This window comes from Watersipora subatra, chromosome 4 (genome assembly GCF_963576615.1).
Source record: "Watersipora subatra chromosome 4, tzWatSuba1.1, whole genome shotgun sequence".
NCBI lineage: Eukaryota > Metazoa > Bryozoa > Gymnolaemata > Cheilostomatida > Watersiporidae > Watersipora > Watersipora subatra.
The window spans coordinates 65,571,886-65,591,368 of NC_088711.1; the positions used below are offsets into that span (position 1 = coordinate 65,571,886).

General features: G+C 38.2%; 1 protein-coding gene across 1 annotated transcript; it reads left to right on the forward strand.

Annotated features, from left to right (window-relative positions):
* The first annotated feature begins 586 nt into the window (after positions 1–586).
* On the forward strand, positions 587–8,236 carry LOC137394568 (proline-rich transmembrane protein 1-like). Its single transcript, XM_068081298.1, has 4 exons — positions 587–702; positions 2,571–2,768; positions 5,099–5,251; positions 7,824–8,236. Exons 1-4 carry the CDS (start codon positions 687–689, stop codon positions 7,988–7,990), a joined length of 534 nt encoding a protein of 177 aa, XP_067937399.1. The 5' UTR covers positions 587–686; the 3' UTR covers positions 7,991–8,236.
* The last annotated feature ends 11,247 nt before the right edge of the window (positions 8,237–19,483 follow it).

Consider the following 19,483-nt stretch of genomic DNA (forward strand, 5'->3'; position numbering starts at 1 on the left):
TTTTGTTTTTTCATCAATTGAATAAAATTTTGAATGAGCTATAAAGAGAATTTTATTCTGGTAGAATTTATCAACAGACAACAAAGACAGCTGAACAAACAGGGACTGAGATGAAGTCAGTGGTGGTTTATTAAATATTATGCGCATTAGATGCTTTTATGATATTAATATTTGTGCAACAAAGCTATTGGCATTTTTGTAGTTCTTCTATTTTTATAGAGCTCATAAAGCTAGCCATGTGTCCATAACTACAGCTAGTTTCAGTGGAAAAGCACTTGGTTTTCTTTGCAATGTTCCTAGAATCAAATATTAGTGGACGTTGGAGTTTTTCCATTGTATACCAGGCTTTCAATTATAACTAAAGTAAAGATAATAAGTATCACAATACAATACGAAAAAATAGAGTATATTTGATCTTTATTAACAGGCCTCCTAGCCAAGCTACAAGAAGTCGTCATGAAGGGCAGATCTCAAGTACATGACATATTGGAGTCGCCTTCCCCTATATCGAGTTTATACGCGCTCCACTAACTTGTCATGCTGTCCAATAGAGCCCGAGCTAAAAGTATTCGCGGCCCAAGTTTTTATGTACATACATTCCGCTGGTATCGCCCATTAGCTCCGTAGATCTTCGGTTAGAACGCTTAGTTAGAGGCATTAGTAAGCTAGTGTTACGAGACATAATTATGTCTAAACAAGAAGGTTAGTAACATTAGATATGCAGCCTATCTAAGTATACCTGCATATATGAAACATGCATCATGCTTTAAATTGAGTTATGTTGCAAATATGTTTGTGAATGTAATTGAGTAATTAGAATGCATTGCGTTGTTTACATTGCCGTTATCCATCACGACTAGAATGTTATGTCATTTTTCACATTTTGGTCCAATTTGCACATTTTAAACATTGTCTTTAGTATTTTATATGTATTTAGTAAGCGCTGTAAGCGTTTTTCTATAATCATGTTGCTGCTCCATCCTCTATGTTAAACTGGAGTTTAATTCCGGTCTTGCTCCACTTCTAGTTGTCATATTCACCCTGTTTCTTCCATTTTTTCTCTTTTGTCTTTTTTCTTTGTGTTACCTTCTGTTCATTTTTATCACTCTTTCTCTTCTGTCTCGTCTACTCTTTGTTCCTTTCTGGCTCTGTTCTCTCCCACACTCATTTTATTCATTTCTTATTCTCTCATGCATTTTTCTTTTCTTCCTCTCTTTTTCTCTCCATCTCTTTCTAATTCCATTCTCTACTCTATTTCTCATGTTCTCCTTGCTCTGTGTGTTCTTCCCCTTTTCTCATTCCATTCTGTTCTATGTTTCTCACCTCTTTCCTTTTTTCTTTGTCCTCCTCTTTTGGCTTTCTTATTTCTCCTTTCTACCATTTTCTCCCTTTACCTCTCTTCCCTTGTTTCTTTTCCTTTTGGTCTCTCGTCATCCCTATGTACGTATTTTTTATACATGTTTTAATTTTGATTCTGTCAACTAAATTTACAGATGCAGGGGGTTGTTTGTAGTTAAAATTTAAAAACCTTTTATACAGTAGGCGCTCCTACAATGTAAATAATCCGTTCCAGAAACGTTTACGTTTTAGGGAATTTATGTCGTAAGAACAGTAAAATACATGTAAATTGCCTAATCCGTTCCAAGATATTTTCAAACTCACCCTTTTGGTCTGCAAAAAGAAAAAAATTGACATGACTCTTAATTTGTGGGCTGTACCGCAACTGCAGTATTATTGGTTTGCGTCAGCAACTTTTCTCCTTTTTCTGATCACTTTCACTGGTTTTATAGACCATGATTGCAATAATTTTTACAATAAGTTGATGGGAGTGCACATATTTGACGTTCATTTACAATGATTTGCTTATTTTTTGCTAAACAGCAAAGTCTGTTCTGTAAAGTGCAATGACAAATATTTTATGTCTACATTAAAAATAGAAACAAAATATTTTTACTTTAAAAAAATGGTACTACCTGTTCGTCAGCTATTTGTCCCCGGAGGTCAAGGTTAGGATAAAAGAGAACTTTCGACTATATTCCAACTCGTCACCTACAGATCGGTAGACAGAGGCTGTAACACCTGCACCAATCGGTCGCCTTTGTATTTATGAACAATTTCACAGCTATTGTTCCCTGTTTTGTTGACACATCTGACGATCCATCAATGGCGAGCTAGAATGTCGCGAAAGTTGTATCTATAATAGATATATCTTCATACGCACATCGTTTTTCTCTCGCAAGTGCGGCAAGATGGAGTAACGTTTAGATCGAATTTGATAACTCGCCGGGCTTGACACTTTCCGTTATATGAAATGTTTTACGTTGCAGGAAACAAAAGTTTCACGTAAATTCTTTACGTTATCTGGAATTTACGTTATAGGAGGTGTACGTTACATGAGCGTCTACTGTATAGATCAAATAACTACGTGTATATACTCTAATAATAATCAAAAGTGCAAGATCTTGTTGCTAATTACTATATAGATGCATGTATGTCTCATATAAATAATAATAATAAATAATAATAACTATTTTGCGCAGTTTATTTTAGTTTTGTACTTTTGATTGTAGAGGCTCAGCAGCAAGACGCTCCACCCGGCTATGGAGATGCCACTAACCCAACAGGGTATGCTCAGCCCACGGGATATGCACCTCCTGGTGCTCAGCCGTACCCACCGCAAGGTCAAGCAAGCTACAACCAGCAACCGGGATATGCTCCACTCCCAGTGGGTGGCTATGCGCCACAGCAGGGATACTACGGACAACCAGGTATGTACACGACGCTTAATGTGATGCTCATTCTATTGCCATATAAGGTCTGCATAAAAATATTTCAGCATCTCTCTAATAAAAAGTTTCCTAGAGCTATTTCATAGATCAACGCTTCCACTTTCATCAAGCTAAGAAATGTTTCGCAAAAATACAAATAAGCTAGCAAACGAGCTGTTCATGAAAAGCCTGCATGCATAACGTTCCGCTTAATTTCCATGTGACTTGAGAGTCAGTGATAACAATTAACATGCCTGATAGCCTTCAGCTGCTCTCCAAAAGATACGCTGAAAGATAAGCAGCTCTCCAAAAGATAGTAGAATTTTTGCATGTGGATAGAAAAACCTAGGGTCAGTCATGGTATGGTAAGCCTGTTCCCTTGAGTGTTAACATGTATGTAGGTATGATAGGCCTGTTCCCATGAGTGTTAACATGTAATGTATGTACCACTCTATTATCTCAGTCACTCGTATGATAGCGACTAATAACTATATCCACTCAATAGAAACCACTTGCATATCATCTGCAGCGATAAGATTAGGTCACAAGCTTTGATGAAACCATCGTTTTTTCTCACAGCATTTCATAAATCGTCTATTGCCTTTGAATGCAGGTTTCTTCAAATTCCCTACCTTTGCCCTAAAGGAGTAGGCCTACGGTGAAAAAATGTTGGAAAGTCATTTATTGTGGAATGTGGTACATGTTATAGATTCACTTAGTTCTATGCGTGTCCATGAACATGTCAAAAACATGCGGACAGGTAGAGTTGTGAGTCGAGTTCTACTTTCTAGTACATGCCTGTGGTACTAGCGCTACCAGTCCCTGCAATACGCCTTTCAGTACAGTGAGGTAGTACAAGCTTGTTGGAAAAATGCAAATTAGCAGATTTTTTAAAGAACTCGTCTGACATGCACTCATGATTCGGGTGCTTCGCTGACCCTTCTAAACTACTAGTGATAATCCTCTACTGGCTACCTCTACTATTTTTCTTCTGCACTAGTAAATAGCGTATTTAGTAAGTAGTCAGTCATGTGGCTATGGCCGTTAGTACAATGACACAGCGTGTGAGCGAGTAAGGGTTAGACAAGCAGGGTTAGAGGTGGCAAGCAATCGCGGTATCGCTGCTTGACCGAAGAGAATCGCTCATGCCTCAGTTGTAAATCAATAAAACGCCTGCTCAGCGTCTGTGTCATTCATTATACGCAGTTGACAACCTTGAAAGGTCATCAACTTATCGTGGTCATATCAAGATCTGTGTATTACCAATAGTCAAGTCAATGTTTGCAGCTTCACTGACCTATTAAAGTGGCTCTGATTCACCCCAGTTCATTATTTTAACAGCGCAAGAATGACAGTAATTTCTGTCAGACTGTGGTTATGTTGTAATCAAGCCTCTATGGTAGTCAATGGTCTGGTAGAAGAAATGCATTGTTAGATTCAGCAATTTATTTTGCTTTACACGTATTAGTATGTACATGTTTACTCACTGTCCTAGTCTATCAGCTGTCCTCAAGAGACAGCAAACAAGGCAATTTTAACCACATGGTTGGAATTTCACCAGACCTTGTTTTCATTTTATGTGTTTTTCAATACTATTTCAACATTTGTGTATTTGGTTCGTAATCGGGAGATCGGGAGTATGATTCATTATGATTCATTAGCGACTGGCAGCAACACTTTCTATTTTTGGACCACCTGAGGCATTTATCTTGTGCACCTCAAGCTGGTAACTTGTGTTTTACACTTATCATATTCACCAGTATTCCTAAAGTAAACTAAAGTCATCAGAAAGCACAATCAAGAACATTTATCACGTTATATCACCACCAGGACAATTCTTATTGCATTTCCTGAGAGGATGTAACAAGGTAATACTTTTTACTTTAACATAATTATTATACAGAATGCCTTTTTTTATTTTGTTATGATTCATATAATTGATGCTTTGTTTTCAACTTCCTTTTTCAAGTATATGAGCATTTCTGTTTTATATCTGTTATATACTCATTTATATCTGTTATATACTCATTTATATCAAATCACAATTTGTTAGTAAAGTTTTATCTGCTACAAATTATTGCGAGTTTTTATACATCTTTTATGCTACTTTCACTTGCTATCAAATTTGCTATCGCCTCTTTTATTATTATTTACTCTTCATTTAATTTCATTTTAGATTCAAGATATATCGGTATATGCATATATATATCAAATAAACATACTATTCACATACAACTAACAACCGATAGTGGAACTAACGACTAACAACATACATAGTGGAACTAGTGGTTACTGGTTACCCTATTCAGCTTTGCCCGTCTCTATTACAGCCGTGGTTGTTACAAACGTGAACCCAGCGCTGCAGGGTAATGTGCCAGAGGACCACTGCACCTACTCCATACTTGTCACCATCTTCTGTTGCTTCTGGATTGGCATCTTCGCCATTATCAAGTCTCAGGCGGTCAGGGACGCCATAGCGAGAGGTAAGTCTCAGGCGGTGAGAGGTAAGTCTCAGGTGGTGAGAGGTAAGTTTCAGGCGGTGAGAGGTAAGTCTCAGGCGGTGAGAGATAAGTCTCAGGCAGTGAGAGGTAAGTTTTAGGCGGTGAGAGGTAAGTCTTAGGAGGTAAGCATGAATACGGTGCCAGTCTCTAGTCTGCTAAAAGATATTGATTCAGTGCAGTGTGAATATTGAAGTTAGATATATTAAAAGAATTATGTGATGGATGATTGCTTTCCACAAGAGGAGCCTTGTTGAGTCTCTAGCCATTATCGTGGCATATTTTAAGGTGTCATCGATATAATGTTATCCAGTTGCACTGCCTCCTCGATTATGCTAACAGATCTACCATACTTTTAATCCTTGATTATGCTAACAGCAGGGTTGGCTCGATTTAAACCAATGGTTTAAACCGAGCCAACCCTGCTGTTAGCATAATCAAGGATTAAAAGTATGGTAGATAAACCAATGGTTTAAACCAGCCGAAAAAACCGGTTTTTATGGTTTTTTAATTTTTTGTGTGAAAAACATAATATTTTAAGCTCCTAGTGGTTCATGTGCGGTAGAAATGCAATTATATGCAATTATCAGCTGTGGAAGTTTATTTAGGACACAGTAGTAGGCCTAATGTGATGGCAGAGCTCAAGTTGAAACTACATGAAATCCTAGCACAACAATGAATTAGTGAATTTCATTTTCAATTGGTTTTATCAAGTGATATGATGATCTCTTTACTGATGAAATATAAAACACCCCCCCCCCCCCCCCCCCCGTACAGATCTACCATACTTTCAATCAAGCATAACTCCACTACCAACTATTTCTTTACAAAATTACCTAAACTTATTCAGCTATAAGGTCAGCACAATCTAAGTTGTTTACAAATCAATATCATATACCTGATCATGCTGTAAACTCACCTTCAACTGCTGGTGAAATCAATATTATATACCTAATCATGTTGTAAACTCACCTTCAACTGCTGATGAAATCAATATTATATACCTAATCATGCTGTAAACTCACCTCTAACTGCTGGTGAAATCAATATTATATACCTAATCATGCTGTAAACTCACCTTCAACTGCTAGTGAAATCAATATCATATACCTAATCATGTTGTAAACTCACCTTCAACTGCTGGTGAAATCAATATTATATACCTAATCATGCTGTAAACTCACCTTCAACTGCTGGTGAAATCAATATATACCTAATCATGCTGTAAACTCACCTTCAACTGCTGGTGAAATCAATATCATATACCTAATCATGCTGTAAACTCACCTTCAACTGCTAGTGAAATCAATATTATATACCTAATCATGTTGTAAACTCACCTTCAACTGCTGGTGAAATCAATATCATATACCTGATCATGCTGTAAACTCACCTTCAACTGCTGGTGAAATCAATATCATATACCTAATCGTGCTGTAAACTCACCTTCAACTGCTGGTGAAATCAATATATACCTAATCATGCTGTAAACTCACCTTCAACTGCTAGTGAAATCAATATTATATACCTAATCATGTTGTAAACTCACCTTCAACTGCTGGTGAAATCAATATCATATACCTGATCATGCTGTAAACTCACCTTCAACTGCTGGTGAAATCAATATCATATACCTAATCGTGCTGTAAACTCACCTCCAACTGCTGGTGAAATCAATATCATATACCTAATCATGCTGTAAACTCACCTTCAACTGCTGGTGAAATCAACATTATATAGGCCTACCTAACCTTCTAAACTCACCATCTGCTAGTATGATTTTAATATTCCTACCTATTTTATACTCGTTTTTAAAATTCTTACGAGAAACTTGAAATAATGTTTCCTGTTTCGTGCTCAACGCTTAATATACATTTTAACATCTTGGTTATGGTTTCCATTAACTTGCATCAGAATCAAAGCCTCTGCAACTTTTAAACTACAAAAACTAGCTGAGTGTAGCACCTGGGACTACTAGAGACTCTGAACAATGGTTGTAGGATTCGACGGAAAACACATTCTACATTGTGATAAACTGAACTTGCAGATAGCAAACCAACTGTAGTCTCTCAATTATTTCAAAGGTTTTCTTATATATGTATATTATGTATATGTATATTATGTATATGTATATTATGTATATTATGTATATGTATATTATGTGTATGTATATTATGTGTATGTATATTATGTATATGTATATTATGTATATGTATATTATGTATATGTATATTATGTACATGTATATTATGTATATGTATATTATTTATATGTATATTATGTGTATGTATATTATGTATATGTATATTATGTATATGTATATTATGTATATGTATCATGTTGGCGCGATAGGGTACAATGACCACGGACTGTAGTCTTGTTTGGCTTTAATGTTTAACTTTTGTAAATACGTCATGTCTAGTAGAAAATACAGTACTGATACCAGGTAGTAATATCTGGGGTACATCTCCTTGTTACTAATGTAATACGCAGTACCGATACTAGGTAGCAATATCTAGCCTGTGTGTTTGATAGCCTGTGTGATCACTGTTTGCAGGAGACCTGGCTGGAGCCCGCCTAAGTTCTTCAGAGGCTTCAGAGGCCCTAAGGCTGAATAAGATTGGACTCGGTGTTGGAATCGCAGTAAATGTCATCTATATTGTCTTAGTCGTTGTCTACTGCGTTTTCGTCGCCTCCACCCAATCCTATAATATATACGGCTAGTGCAGATGCCAATCCTCACATAGCGGTTTGCACCTGTTGCTAATTATCATATGGTTGTGAGATTGGTTAGCCCTGACATTCACCAGCCTTCATTCCCATCTGGAATCATCTTTAAATACCTGAATTTAACACTTACCTTTTCTTCTTTAATTTTCGTATTTTATGTCTTCTTGATTATTTTTATACAACTTTCAATTTAATATGTTTATTCATGTTCATCTAATACAATTTTAACTTTGTAACACAGATCCTAACGCTAGCCTCGGTATCATACAATAAAGTACAAAACAGTGGGTATATTGTACGGCTGGTCTGTCATGCGGCTAGTCTGTCGTGCGGCTGATCTGTCATGCGGCTAGTTTGTCGTACGGCTGGTCCGTCGTACGGCTGGTCCGTCGTACGGCTGGTCCGTCGTACGGCTAGTCTACAGCGGCATTCATAGCCATTGCTAGCTCGGTAGCCCATAGCTGACTGATCCTTTTCATAACTAATGTTTTTATGTCAAGCTTTTGACCTCAAGCTATGCATTTGCAAAATGGAGATATAATTTGAATCAAATTATTAATAGAGACCCCCTACACTTCACCAACAATGGCGCACCTCAGCAGTGCTACTGCGTAGAAGTTTATATGCTCAACTTCTTAAATGGGGAGCACCATTTGAAACCAGATGGCTCTTCCCATATACGACTTTTAATCATTAAGTTACAACGAGCCGGATGCATATTGCAATATTATTTACAACATGGGAGTGTAACTGAGCCTGTGCTTAAGGACATGTGCTTTCAATATACCATAACAGTTAAGCGAATGGTCACATGAGAGATTGCGTTGAATCAGGCTGTACTATCTGAGCAAGGCCATTCCTTCTTGTTATTCATCCGATTCTCCAGCTATAATTCGATAATCAATGATCGCAGGCCTTTACTGGCCACTCAGGTTACTCACTGTGTACATAGCGCTATTAGCTTATCAAACTAACAGGCCTTGTACAGCTAGTACACAGTTCGCATGGAATAAAACTGGCATTCTCTTGTATATGTGCTTAGCAAGTTTGCTGTGTGGTAGATTCTAACGAGGTTACAGATGGACCCCATCAGTTATACTGACTGTCAGTTCAACACCATCAGTTGATACTGACTGTCATTTCAACACCATCAGTTAATACTGCCTGTCAGTTGAACAACATCAGTTGATACTGACTGTCAGTTCAGCACCATCAGTTGATACTGACTGTCAGTTGAACACCATCAGTTGATACTGACTGTCAGTTCAACACTATCAGTTGATACCATAGATATATATACCTATATATATCTCTATATATATAGGTATATATATCTATGGTTGATACTGACTGTCAGTTCGACAACATCATCTGACACTGACTGTCAGTTCAACACCATCAGCTAACACTGACTGTCAGTTCAACACCATCAGTTGGCATTGACTGTCAGATCAACACCATCAGTTGATACTGACTATCAGTTCAACACCGTCAGTTGATACTGACTGTCAGTTACACACCATCAGTTGATACTGACTGTCAGTTCAACACCATCAGTTGATACTGACTGTCAGTTCAACACCATCAGTTGACACTGACTGTCAGTTCAACATCATCAGTTGACACTGAATGTCAGTTCAATACCATCAGTTGATACTGACTGTCAGTTCAACACCATCAGTTGATACTGACTGTCAGTTCAACACCATCAGTTGATACTGACTATGAGTTCAACACCGTCAGTTGATACTGACTGTCAGTTCAACACCATCAGTTGATACTGACTGTCAGTTCAACACCATCAGTTGACACTGACTGTCAGTTCTACATCATCAGTTGACACTGAATGTCAGTTCAACACCATCAGTTGATACTGACTGTCAGTTCAACACCATCAGTTGATACTGACTGTCAGTTCAACACCATCAGTTGATACTGACTATCAGTTCAACACCATCAGTTAATACTGACGGTCAGTTCAACACCATCAGTTGATACTGACTGTCAGTTTAACACCATCAGTTGATACTGACTGTCAGTTCAACACCATCAGTTGACACTGCCGTCAGTTCAACACCATCAGTTGATACTGTCAGTTCAACACCATCAGTTGATACTGACTGTCAGTTCAACATTATCAGTTGATACTGACTGTCAGTTCAACAACATCAGTTGACACTGACTGTCAGTTCAACACCATCAGTGTATATTGACTGTCAGTTCAGCACCATCAATTGATAGTGACTGTCAGTTCAACAACATCAGCTGACACTGACTGTCAGTTCAACACCATCAGTGTACGGTATATTGACTGTCAGTTCAACACCATCAATTGATACTGTCTGTCAGTTGAACATTATTAGTTGACACTGACTGTCAGCTCAACACCATCGGTGTATATTGACTGTCAGTTCAACACCATCAGTTGATACTGACTGTCAGTTCAACACCATCAGTTGATACTGATTGTCAGTTCAACACTATCAGTTGACACTGATGCCAGTTCAACACCATCAGTTGATACTGTCAGTTCAACACCATCAGTTGACACTGACTGTCAGCTCAACACCATCAGTTGATACTGACTGTCAGTTCAACAACATCAGCTGACACTGACTGTCAGTTTAACACCATCAGTGTATATTGACTGTCAGTTCAACACCATCAATTGATAGTGACTGTCAGTTGAACACTATTAGTTGACACTGACTGTCAGCTCAACACCATCAGTGTATATTGACTGTCAGTTCAACACCATCAGTTGATACTGACTGTCAGTTCAACACCATCAGTTGATACTGACTGTCAGTTCAACACCATCAGTGTATATTGAATGTCAGTTTAACACCATCAGTACAACAAGCAGGTCTCTGTACCAGGTCCCATACAAATTAACAACACGCAAGTGTTTGTAGCTGGTATATATGTATATGAAACAACAATAGCACGGAGGTGTCTGTGCCAAATGTTCTTATGAAATAACAATAGCATACAGGTGTATGTTCCAGGCACCCATGTAGAATAACCATAGCGCGCAGGTGTCTGTACCAGATACCTATATGCAATAACTAGAACACACAGGTTTCCGCAGCAGGTACTCGCATGAAATAACCATAGCATGAAGGTGTCGGTTGCAGGGACCCCTGCAAAATGACAATAGCGTACAGTTGTCTGTACCAGGTACCCGTATAGAATAACAATTGCACTCATGTGTCTGTACAAAGTATTCACACGGAATTGCAATAAAACGTAGGTGTGTGTACCAGGATCTCATACAAATAACAGTAGCACGCAGGTGTGTGTGTACCAAACACCTGTTTAAGATAATCCTGAAATTAAACAACCAGGTGTCAGAAGTACATGTAGCTGCTCACATATAAAAGCAGTGTTATGCTTGTCATCAATCTTTCTTCTCAGGCACCCTGAAGAGTGCTACAAGTGATAAATGGCTTTTCAATAATGCTTTAAATACATGTATTGGAATGGCTTGGTGTACATATTACATAGCTGTTTAGGAACACGTGTGTTATTCAGAGTTATTCCCTCATGTCGACTATTCATCAGTAAGAATAAACAACTCTTGACAAAACATAAACACCGTTTGTCTCTTGTCTCTAGCGGATATAATCTAAAACTGGTAACGATAGATTGAGTAGTGTTTGTAAATGTTATTTTAAGTTCTTTCGTATGGCCTGAGGTTTGCTTAATTTAAACTGGGACCATTGACAGCCTGCTAGATTATGAGCTATGGAGTAGTAGTTCAATATTTGTAATGCGCAAGATTTTACCTTTTTAGAAGTTGTTTTTATAGGAACTTTTCAGTTGTCACAATCATAGACCCCTGAGGCTTGTTAGAAATATGAGTCCCTCACACCACTTATTGACATCGACCTATTATTGCCTATTGACATTGTTCACGGTTTATTTGGTACAATAGCCCTGACACTCTCAATGCAAAATACACATTTATCTAGCTTGATTTCCCGCAACCAAGATGAGGGGGCTATAGTGCCCTCGCTTATGCAGAATGGAAATTCAATAAATTGATGCTAGCATGCTTGTATTACTCGCTAAATTGGCTGCCTGACGTATGTGAATAGCATTACAACTCAGCATAAACCAACGCCTAATAGTTTATACAGAACAACTTGTGAAGATACACGTTATCCTTTTTTCCTTGTGGTAGCCTGCTGTCAAGACAGAAAGGAAACTACATGTAAGGTATGGTGTAACAGTATGAGGTACTTCACCTTATTTTTGATATGAAGGGGTGTTTGCACTTCACATATTGCTATAAACAACCCCTAACATTTATAAAAGGGGTGGATACGAGTTTGTAACTACAACTAGGATAATTATCTTTCTGTGATGCAAAAACACAAGTTTTCTATTGTTGCTGCAGATGGTTGTAAGGGTCTGTTTGGCTCCAAAACACTATTGGATTGAGGCAGTTGAAATAAACTTTTAACACTGGAATAAGTGCAAAAGGCGTTTAGTGAACTAACAGGTTTTTTAAAGATTACCTGATCAAACAAGAGGCAAAAGAAATCAAGAGGAACATAGTACACTAATAGCAAGGTGACCTAATTCAGACAAACCTGACATATATCTCCAGTTATTTATTTGTAGTTCGCTAGAGATACAGTGCGATGTGTGGCAGTATTAAGGTAGTCATCTCGCTGCTGATGTTCTTATTGGACAGTGCAGTCAGTTCAACAACAGAATCTCCGTGTCCCTTAGAGAGTGCTGCTCAACAGGTATTTTTACACCCAACCATCTACATGTATAAATTTCAATATTTGTTTGTCTGTTCGTTTGTACATCCGTCTGTCTAGCTATAGTAATAAGGTTTTAAGAATGAGGAATCTGCTGCAAACTGGATCTGAACCCACACCCTTCAGTTTTGTGGACATCCATTTATCCAATACACTACACGATCATAACTGACTATACCATGGAATAAATAGGGCACTTACTTGGAACACATGCCAATCTTTTATGGCTTCACTGCTAGGGAAGCACTACTAGTAGCATTATGTGTAAAGCCATGGTACCAGAAGAGAAAAACGTGAAGCCTTACTAAAAGAAAATGAATGCCCAAACAGGAAGAAAAATGTTTGAACTCGTATATTCTACGCAAAATATTACAATTAGTATAATAGAACTCATAGCAATTTGTTATGTCATAGTCTTAAACCGGTATTTTTACACCCAGTAATAGTTTTATATAAACTAGTAGTTATCTAGAAAACTCTGAAAGATTGACAAGCGCAATCTACAGAACATATGTAAGAAGCAGTTAAAGATTTACTTACAAAAATTGTAGTAGTTTTTATCAGACAGTATCGATGTTTTCCTAACATTTGCTTAAAAAAATTAAAACATTCAAATTAAATTTTAAACATTCGTTTGGTTGTTTTAAGATTAAAATCGACAAAACTTGATTACGATTAAAATGATCAGAAGAAAAATGCATGTCTTAATGATGTCACTAGTCGTTGTCGATGTGATAGTTCATATCAGTATTGCATTCAAGTTTACAAGATTACAAGTGTTCAAGATTACAACCGACAAAGCTTGATTGCGGTACCGAAATGATGCCATCAGTCGTGGGCTGCTTGTCTCTCTTGTTATTGATAAAGGCTGCTGCGTTCAAGTCGCTCTCTGCCAAAGTGCAACTATTAACGTCATAATAGCACTTTCTCTTGAAGCTGAGCGTTTTAATCGTGGTAAAGTTTTGTTAATTTTAATCTTGAAACATCCTGTCAATCAGATCCCCTCAAACATTAAAAACTATCGCAAAGAATAAAATAATACAAATACTTTCTGATTAAATATACTAAAATGTTGTCTAAATTCATCTTTAATGTAGGTGTTTGTAGGTGATTCAGGTGTAAAGAACCTGTTGTTCTGGTGAAACAATCTGTTAACACTGTGATGTTAACAACAGTCTGTTAACACCGTGATGTTAACAACAATCTGTTAACGCCATGATGTTAACAACAATCTGTTAACACCGTGATGTTAACAACAATCTGTTAACACCGTGATGTTAACAACAATCTGTTAACACTGTGATGTTAACAACAATCTGTTAACACCGTGATGTTAACAACAATCTGTTAACGCCGTGTTGTTAACAACCATCTGTTAACACCGTGATGTTAACAACAATCTGTTAACGCCGTGATGTTAACAACAATCTGTTAACGCCGTGATGTTAACAACAATCTGTTAACGCCGTGATGTTAACAACAATCTGTTAACGCCGTGATGTTAACAACAATCTGTTAACACCGTGATGTTAACAACTATCTGTTAACACCGTGATGTTAACAACATGCATTGCAACAACTTTTGCATGCAGTATGTTATCAAAATTCAATGTTCAAATATTTAAATGTTGTCAAAATTTATCAATTAGTTTTTGCACAAAAGCTCTATATGTGTAGCTCAAATGCTGTGAATGTATTGTTTAGTCACTCTATGTGTTATCAAAGGATTCATATAGAGCTTAGGTGTTTTTTGAGCCAGTCAACCTGTATATTTTAGACTTAGAGAGTTACATAACAACTCTTCTTTAAACAAACATAAAATTGGTAGTTCTACATGAAAGTCTCTGATTAGCAACACGGTGTTAACAGATTGTTTCACCTGAGCAGAGATCAACAGAACCGTCGAGTATTGTATCAAGTAGAAGTCTTCTGTTTTGTTTAGTTGTAATTTTTATGGAACCACACAACCCCTTATTATGCCTCCTGATGATCTTAGCCATAAAATCTAAACATGTATTTAAATCAGAGGCTATTTCACCATTTATGTGACTTTACATAATTATGTAAATGAGTTGTTGAGTTTTAAAATGGTTCCTTTCCGAGCTGACTTCTTATGCTGGCCATCTTTCTGTGTGCTGAACTTTTGGTGTTTGTAGCAGTTAATAGTAAAGGTTATTAGTGTTAGTTTCTGGTACTGGTTGGTAGTATTACTTATAGTTACTGGTACTAACAGCTGGTACTACTAACTAGGAATAGTAGCCAGTACTAGTACAACTTGCCATATTGGCCGGTTAACCCATGTGGGTTAACTGGGGTGAGGAAACAATTATATATATATATATACATACAGTCAAACATGGATAATTCGAACTTCGCGGGACCGAGCGAAAGTGTTCGAATTATCAGAGCGTTCAAGTTATCAGAGCACTGTCACAAGTACATGTAGTTACTTATTTATTAGTAGATACATGTACATATACAAACTATAATATAAATCAAAAGCACAAATGGCTTGTTTCAAATTAAATGCTTCTAACGTAAAGTTTAAAACGTTTTTATCAAAAAGTATAGAGATTTTTCTATCACTTGAGATTGGTTTATTGTTTGAGGTTATGTTACTGCCAGGACGTTTTTTAGATTGACATTGGCAAAACTTGATCGTTGTTGAAATGCTCAAAAGAAAAGACATCTTTTTCTTATGAGCGTTTTACCCATGATCAATTTTGCCGATTTTTCTTGAAGTTTATGCAAAGATTACTTCACTTTACCTTGCTTGCGAAAGGCGATCGCTAAGCGGATGTTTGGTATAAATCAAATTTCACCAAACCTTTAGAAAAGTCGTTGACAAAAATATTTTGCCAATGGTGCTAATAACGACGCTTATGAATTACGAAAAGTTGAGGTTTACCTCTATGGCTTGGAATAAAGTGATTTTCTAAAGCGATAACAACTGTTTTGGTAGTCGATGGGCAAAAAACTGTTCGAGTTAACAGAGTTGAGTTCGAGTTATCTATAGCAATTTATCATTACGTGGGAACGGACCAAAGAAACCGTTCGAGTTAACCATGTGTTCGAGCTATCCGTGGGCGAGTTATCCATGTTTGGCTGTATATATATATATATATATATATATATATATATATATATATATATATATATATACATATATATATATATATATATGTATATATATGTATATATATATATATATATATCAGTGAGACTAATGCCTTAATCTACAGTACAGCAACCGTCATCTTGGAGGAGATGGATATTAAGCCAATGCCAACAAGGCTTCAAGCCATTCCATCCTGGCAGCTGAGGCTACAAAATAAGATCAAGGACTTGCGCAAGAAAGTTAGTAGGCTCAGTGAGAGATCTAACCACAGTTTGGAGCGTCCAAAGAGGGAAGCCACAATAGAAGCTCTAGAATCTGTCAAACAGCAGCTAGTAGCACTCTCGGCATGACTGAAGCGGTACACCAAAGAGCGGGATAACAAGAGGATGAACAAACTGTTCATCAATAATCCATCTAGAGTGTATTCCCAGTTCAAAGGTGAACTGCAGAGGCCAATGTCTGAGCCTCCCCGATCTAGCACTTCAAAGTTCTGGAAGGACATCTGGGAGAAAGAGACTACTCATAACACCACTGCAAATTGGCTGAAGAGGCTTAAAGAGAACCATCAACATACTGTGGCTCAGCAAGGACTCACCATCAGCAAAGAGGACATCAAGTGCAGAGTGCAGCGTATGAAGAACTGGGCAGCACCTGGCCATGACATGATTCAAGCCTTCTGGTTAAAGAAATTGACATCACTTCACACTAGAATGGCTAAGCAGATGGAATGCCTAATAGAACAAGGTGACCATCCAGAATGGCTGACCAAAGGACGAACTGTACTTCTGATAAAAGATCCAAAGCAGGGGCCGATTCCCAAAAACTATCGACCAATAACGTGCTTGCCCACCACTTGGAAACTGCTCTCAGAAATAGTTGCAGACAAACTGGAAGAGCACATGAGTCACTATATGACCAGTGCTCAGAAAGGAATTGGGCGCAACACCCGAGGAGCTAAACATTAGTTACTGGTGGATCGGACGGTCTGTCAAGACAGCAGGAGAAGGCAAACCAATCTTGCCATGGCTTGGATTGACTACAAAAAGGCCTATGACTCAATTCCCCATAGTTGGATACTTGAGTGCCTCAGTATGTACAATGTTCACCCTGCTCTTGTGGCATTCATCAAGATTTCAATGACCAAATGGAAGACAGAACTGGAGGCTAATGGCAAAAAGCTGGCGAGTGTACAAATTAAGCGAGGCATCTATCAAGGTGACTCCTTATCACCGCTGCTCTTCTGCATATGCCTAAACCCTCTAAGCAATATGCTGGAGGAGACTCAATATGGGTACCAGTTTAAGATTGGCACCAAGATAAACCACCTCTTCTACATGGATGACATCAAGCTGTACGCTAACAAGGAAAGGGACATTGATTCGCTAATACACCTCACTCAAGTATACAGCAAGGACATCGGAATGAACTTCGGTATTGAGAAATGTGGAAGGCTAATTCTTAAGAAAGGCCATTCTATGCTCACAGATGGCCTGAGAATGCCAAATGGTACCATCAAAGATATAGAAGAAGGGTACAAGTACTTGGGGATTATGCAAAGCAACATCAACCACGAAGCCGAGGTACGTCACAAAGCCATTACCGAATACGAGAAACGCCTTCGGCAGGTCTTACGGAGCCAGCTCAATGCCAAGAACCAAATCATGGCAATCAATACCTACGCACTGCCAGTAATAAGATATCCAGCAGGCATAATAAAGTGGACTGAGGAAGCCATCAAAGAAACAGATATAGCAACTCGTAAACTGCTGACCATGCATGGAGCACTTCACCCAAAATCTGATACTACTAGATTGTATCTTGATAGGAAAGATGGCGGTAGGAGACTCAAAAGTGTACAGCAGACAGTGAAAGAGGAGAAGCAAAGCATCAAAGCATATGCAGCCTCCATGGCCATCTCAGATAAGTTGCTAGCTGAATTTCAATCGGCTGCTCTTACAACGGACCTACGCCCTGATGATGAGGAAATTGACTGGCACACGAAACCTCTTCATGGTGCTTACCACCAACAAATATCTAAGGTTGGCGATCTTCACCAGACATATATGTGGCTGAACAAAGGAAACCTAACGGCCAATACAGAGTCGCTAATCATGGCAGTCCAGGAGCAAGTGCTCCCAACAAGGCAACTCCAAACAAAAATCTATCACACTAGAGACGATCCTAGATGCAGACTGTGCAAATATGCACCTGAGACCATCCAACACATCATCAGTGGATGCAGGCAGCTAGCAGGGAACGCATACACTGAGAGGCATAATCATGTCGCAGGTATTGTGTATAGAAGTCTATGTGATGAGTATGGCCTTAATAAACCACAACACTGGTGGGAAGCTCCTGGTAAGGTGAATGAAAATGACTGCGCTAAGATCCTCTGGGACTTCTACATCCAAACTGACAAGCATGTCCTAGCAAACCAACCAGATATAGTGGTGGTAGACAAGGAGAACAAGAGGGCTACTATAATAGATATAGCAGTACCCAATGACTACAATATAGCCAGCAAAGAAAAAGAAAAGGTAGAGAAATATCTCCCTCTTGGAGAAGAAATTGAAAAATGCTGGAATGTAAGAACAACGGTAATCCCAGTAGTCATTGGGGCACTGGGCGCAATAACACCGGCGCATAAAATGTAGCTTGCCCAAATACCGACAGCAATAAACTCAGGTGAGTTGCAGAAAAGTGCGCTATTGGGAACAACTAAGATCCTGAGGCGAATGCTCAAACTCCCAGGTCTCTGGTAGGAGACCCGAGTTAGAGCAAAAACTACCACCCAAGCGGGTTACCCGGGGTGAGGAAACAATAATATATATATAATCTTTCCTCACCCTGGTTAACTCACATGGGTGGTAATTTCTGCTCTAACTCGGGTCTCCTACCAGAGACCTTGGAGTTTGAGCACTCGCCTCAAGATCTTAGCTGTTCCCAATAGCGCACTTTTCTGCAACTCACCTGAGTTGATTGCTGTCGGTATCTGGGCAGGCCACATTTTATGCGCAAGTGTTATTTCGCGAAGTGCCCCAATGACTACTGGAATTACAGTTGTTCTTACATCTCAACATTTTCAATCTCTTCTCTAAGAGGAAGATATTTCTCTCTTTTGGAGGAGAGAGAAAAAATATATGTATGTATATACTCATGCTACGGACAGTACTGTTTTGGCTATTGAAGCCTCATCATAGCAGCTCAGAGCAAGCAAGGGAGCTAGATTCCCATTGCCAATGAGAGTAACTTCATGCCATGAAACAACTAAGTTGCCTCACATACTTTAAGAAAGTCAGTGTGCTAACACCAGAGTGCTCAAATCACAAAAGTGATGAGCTTTGCACTAAGGCTAGTAGTGTGGCACCTCTCATATAATAAGATATACGTATATATGTTATGTGTATATGTTGCTGAGTTTTACCTGATATATTTCACCTGATGAATAGTAACAACCGAGAAACTTTAAGCAGTAAATAGTTTTTAAAGTTTACAGTTTTTAATACATTTTATATATTTATATCCCTAGACTTTTCATAAAACATATATTAGATATTCGTAAGGACTACGTGGTCTGGAATAATGGACCATATA

Bases quoted from the DNA above. Each gene is read 5' to 3' on its own strand.
- LOC137394568 (XM_068081298.1), top strand. The intron at 2,769-5,098 runs GTATGTACACGA...TCTCTATTACAG, and splicing joins GGGATACTACGGACAACCAG to CCGTGGTTGTTACAAACGTG. The intron at 5,252-7,823 runs GTAAGTCTCAGG...CACTGTTTGCAG, and splicing joins CAGGGACGCCATAGCGAGAG to GAGACCTGGCTGGAGCCCGC.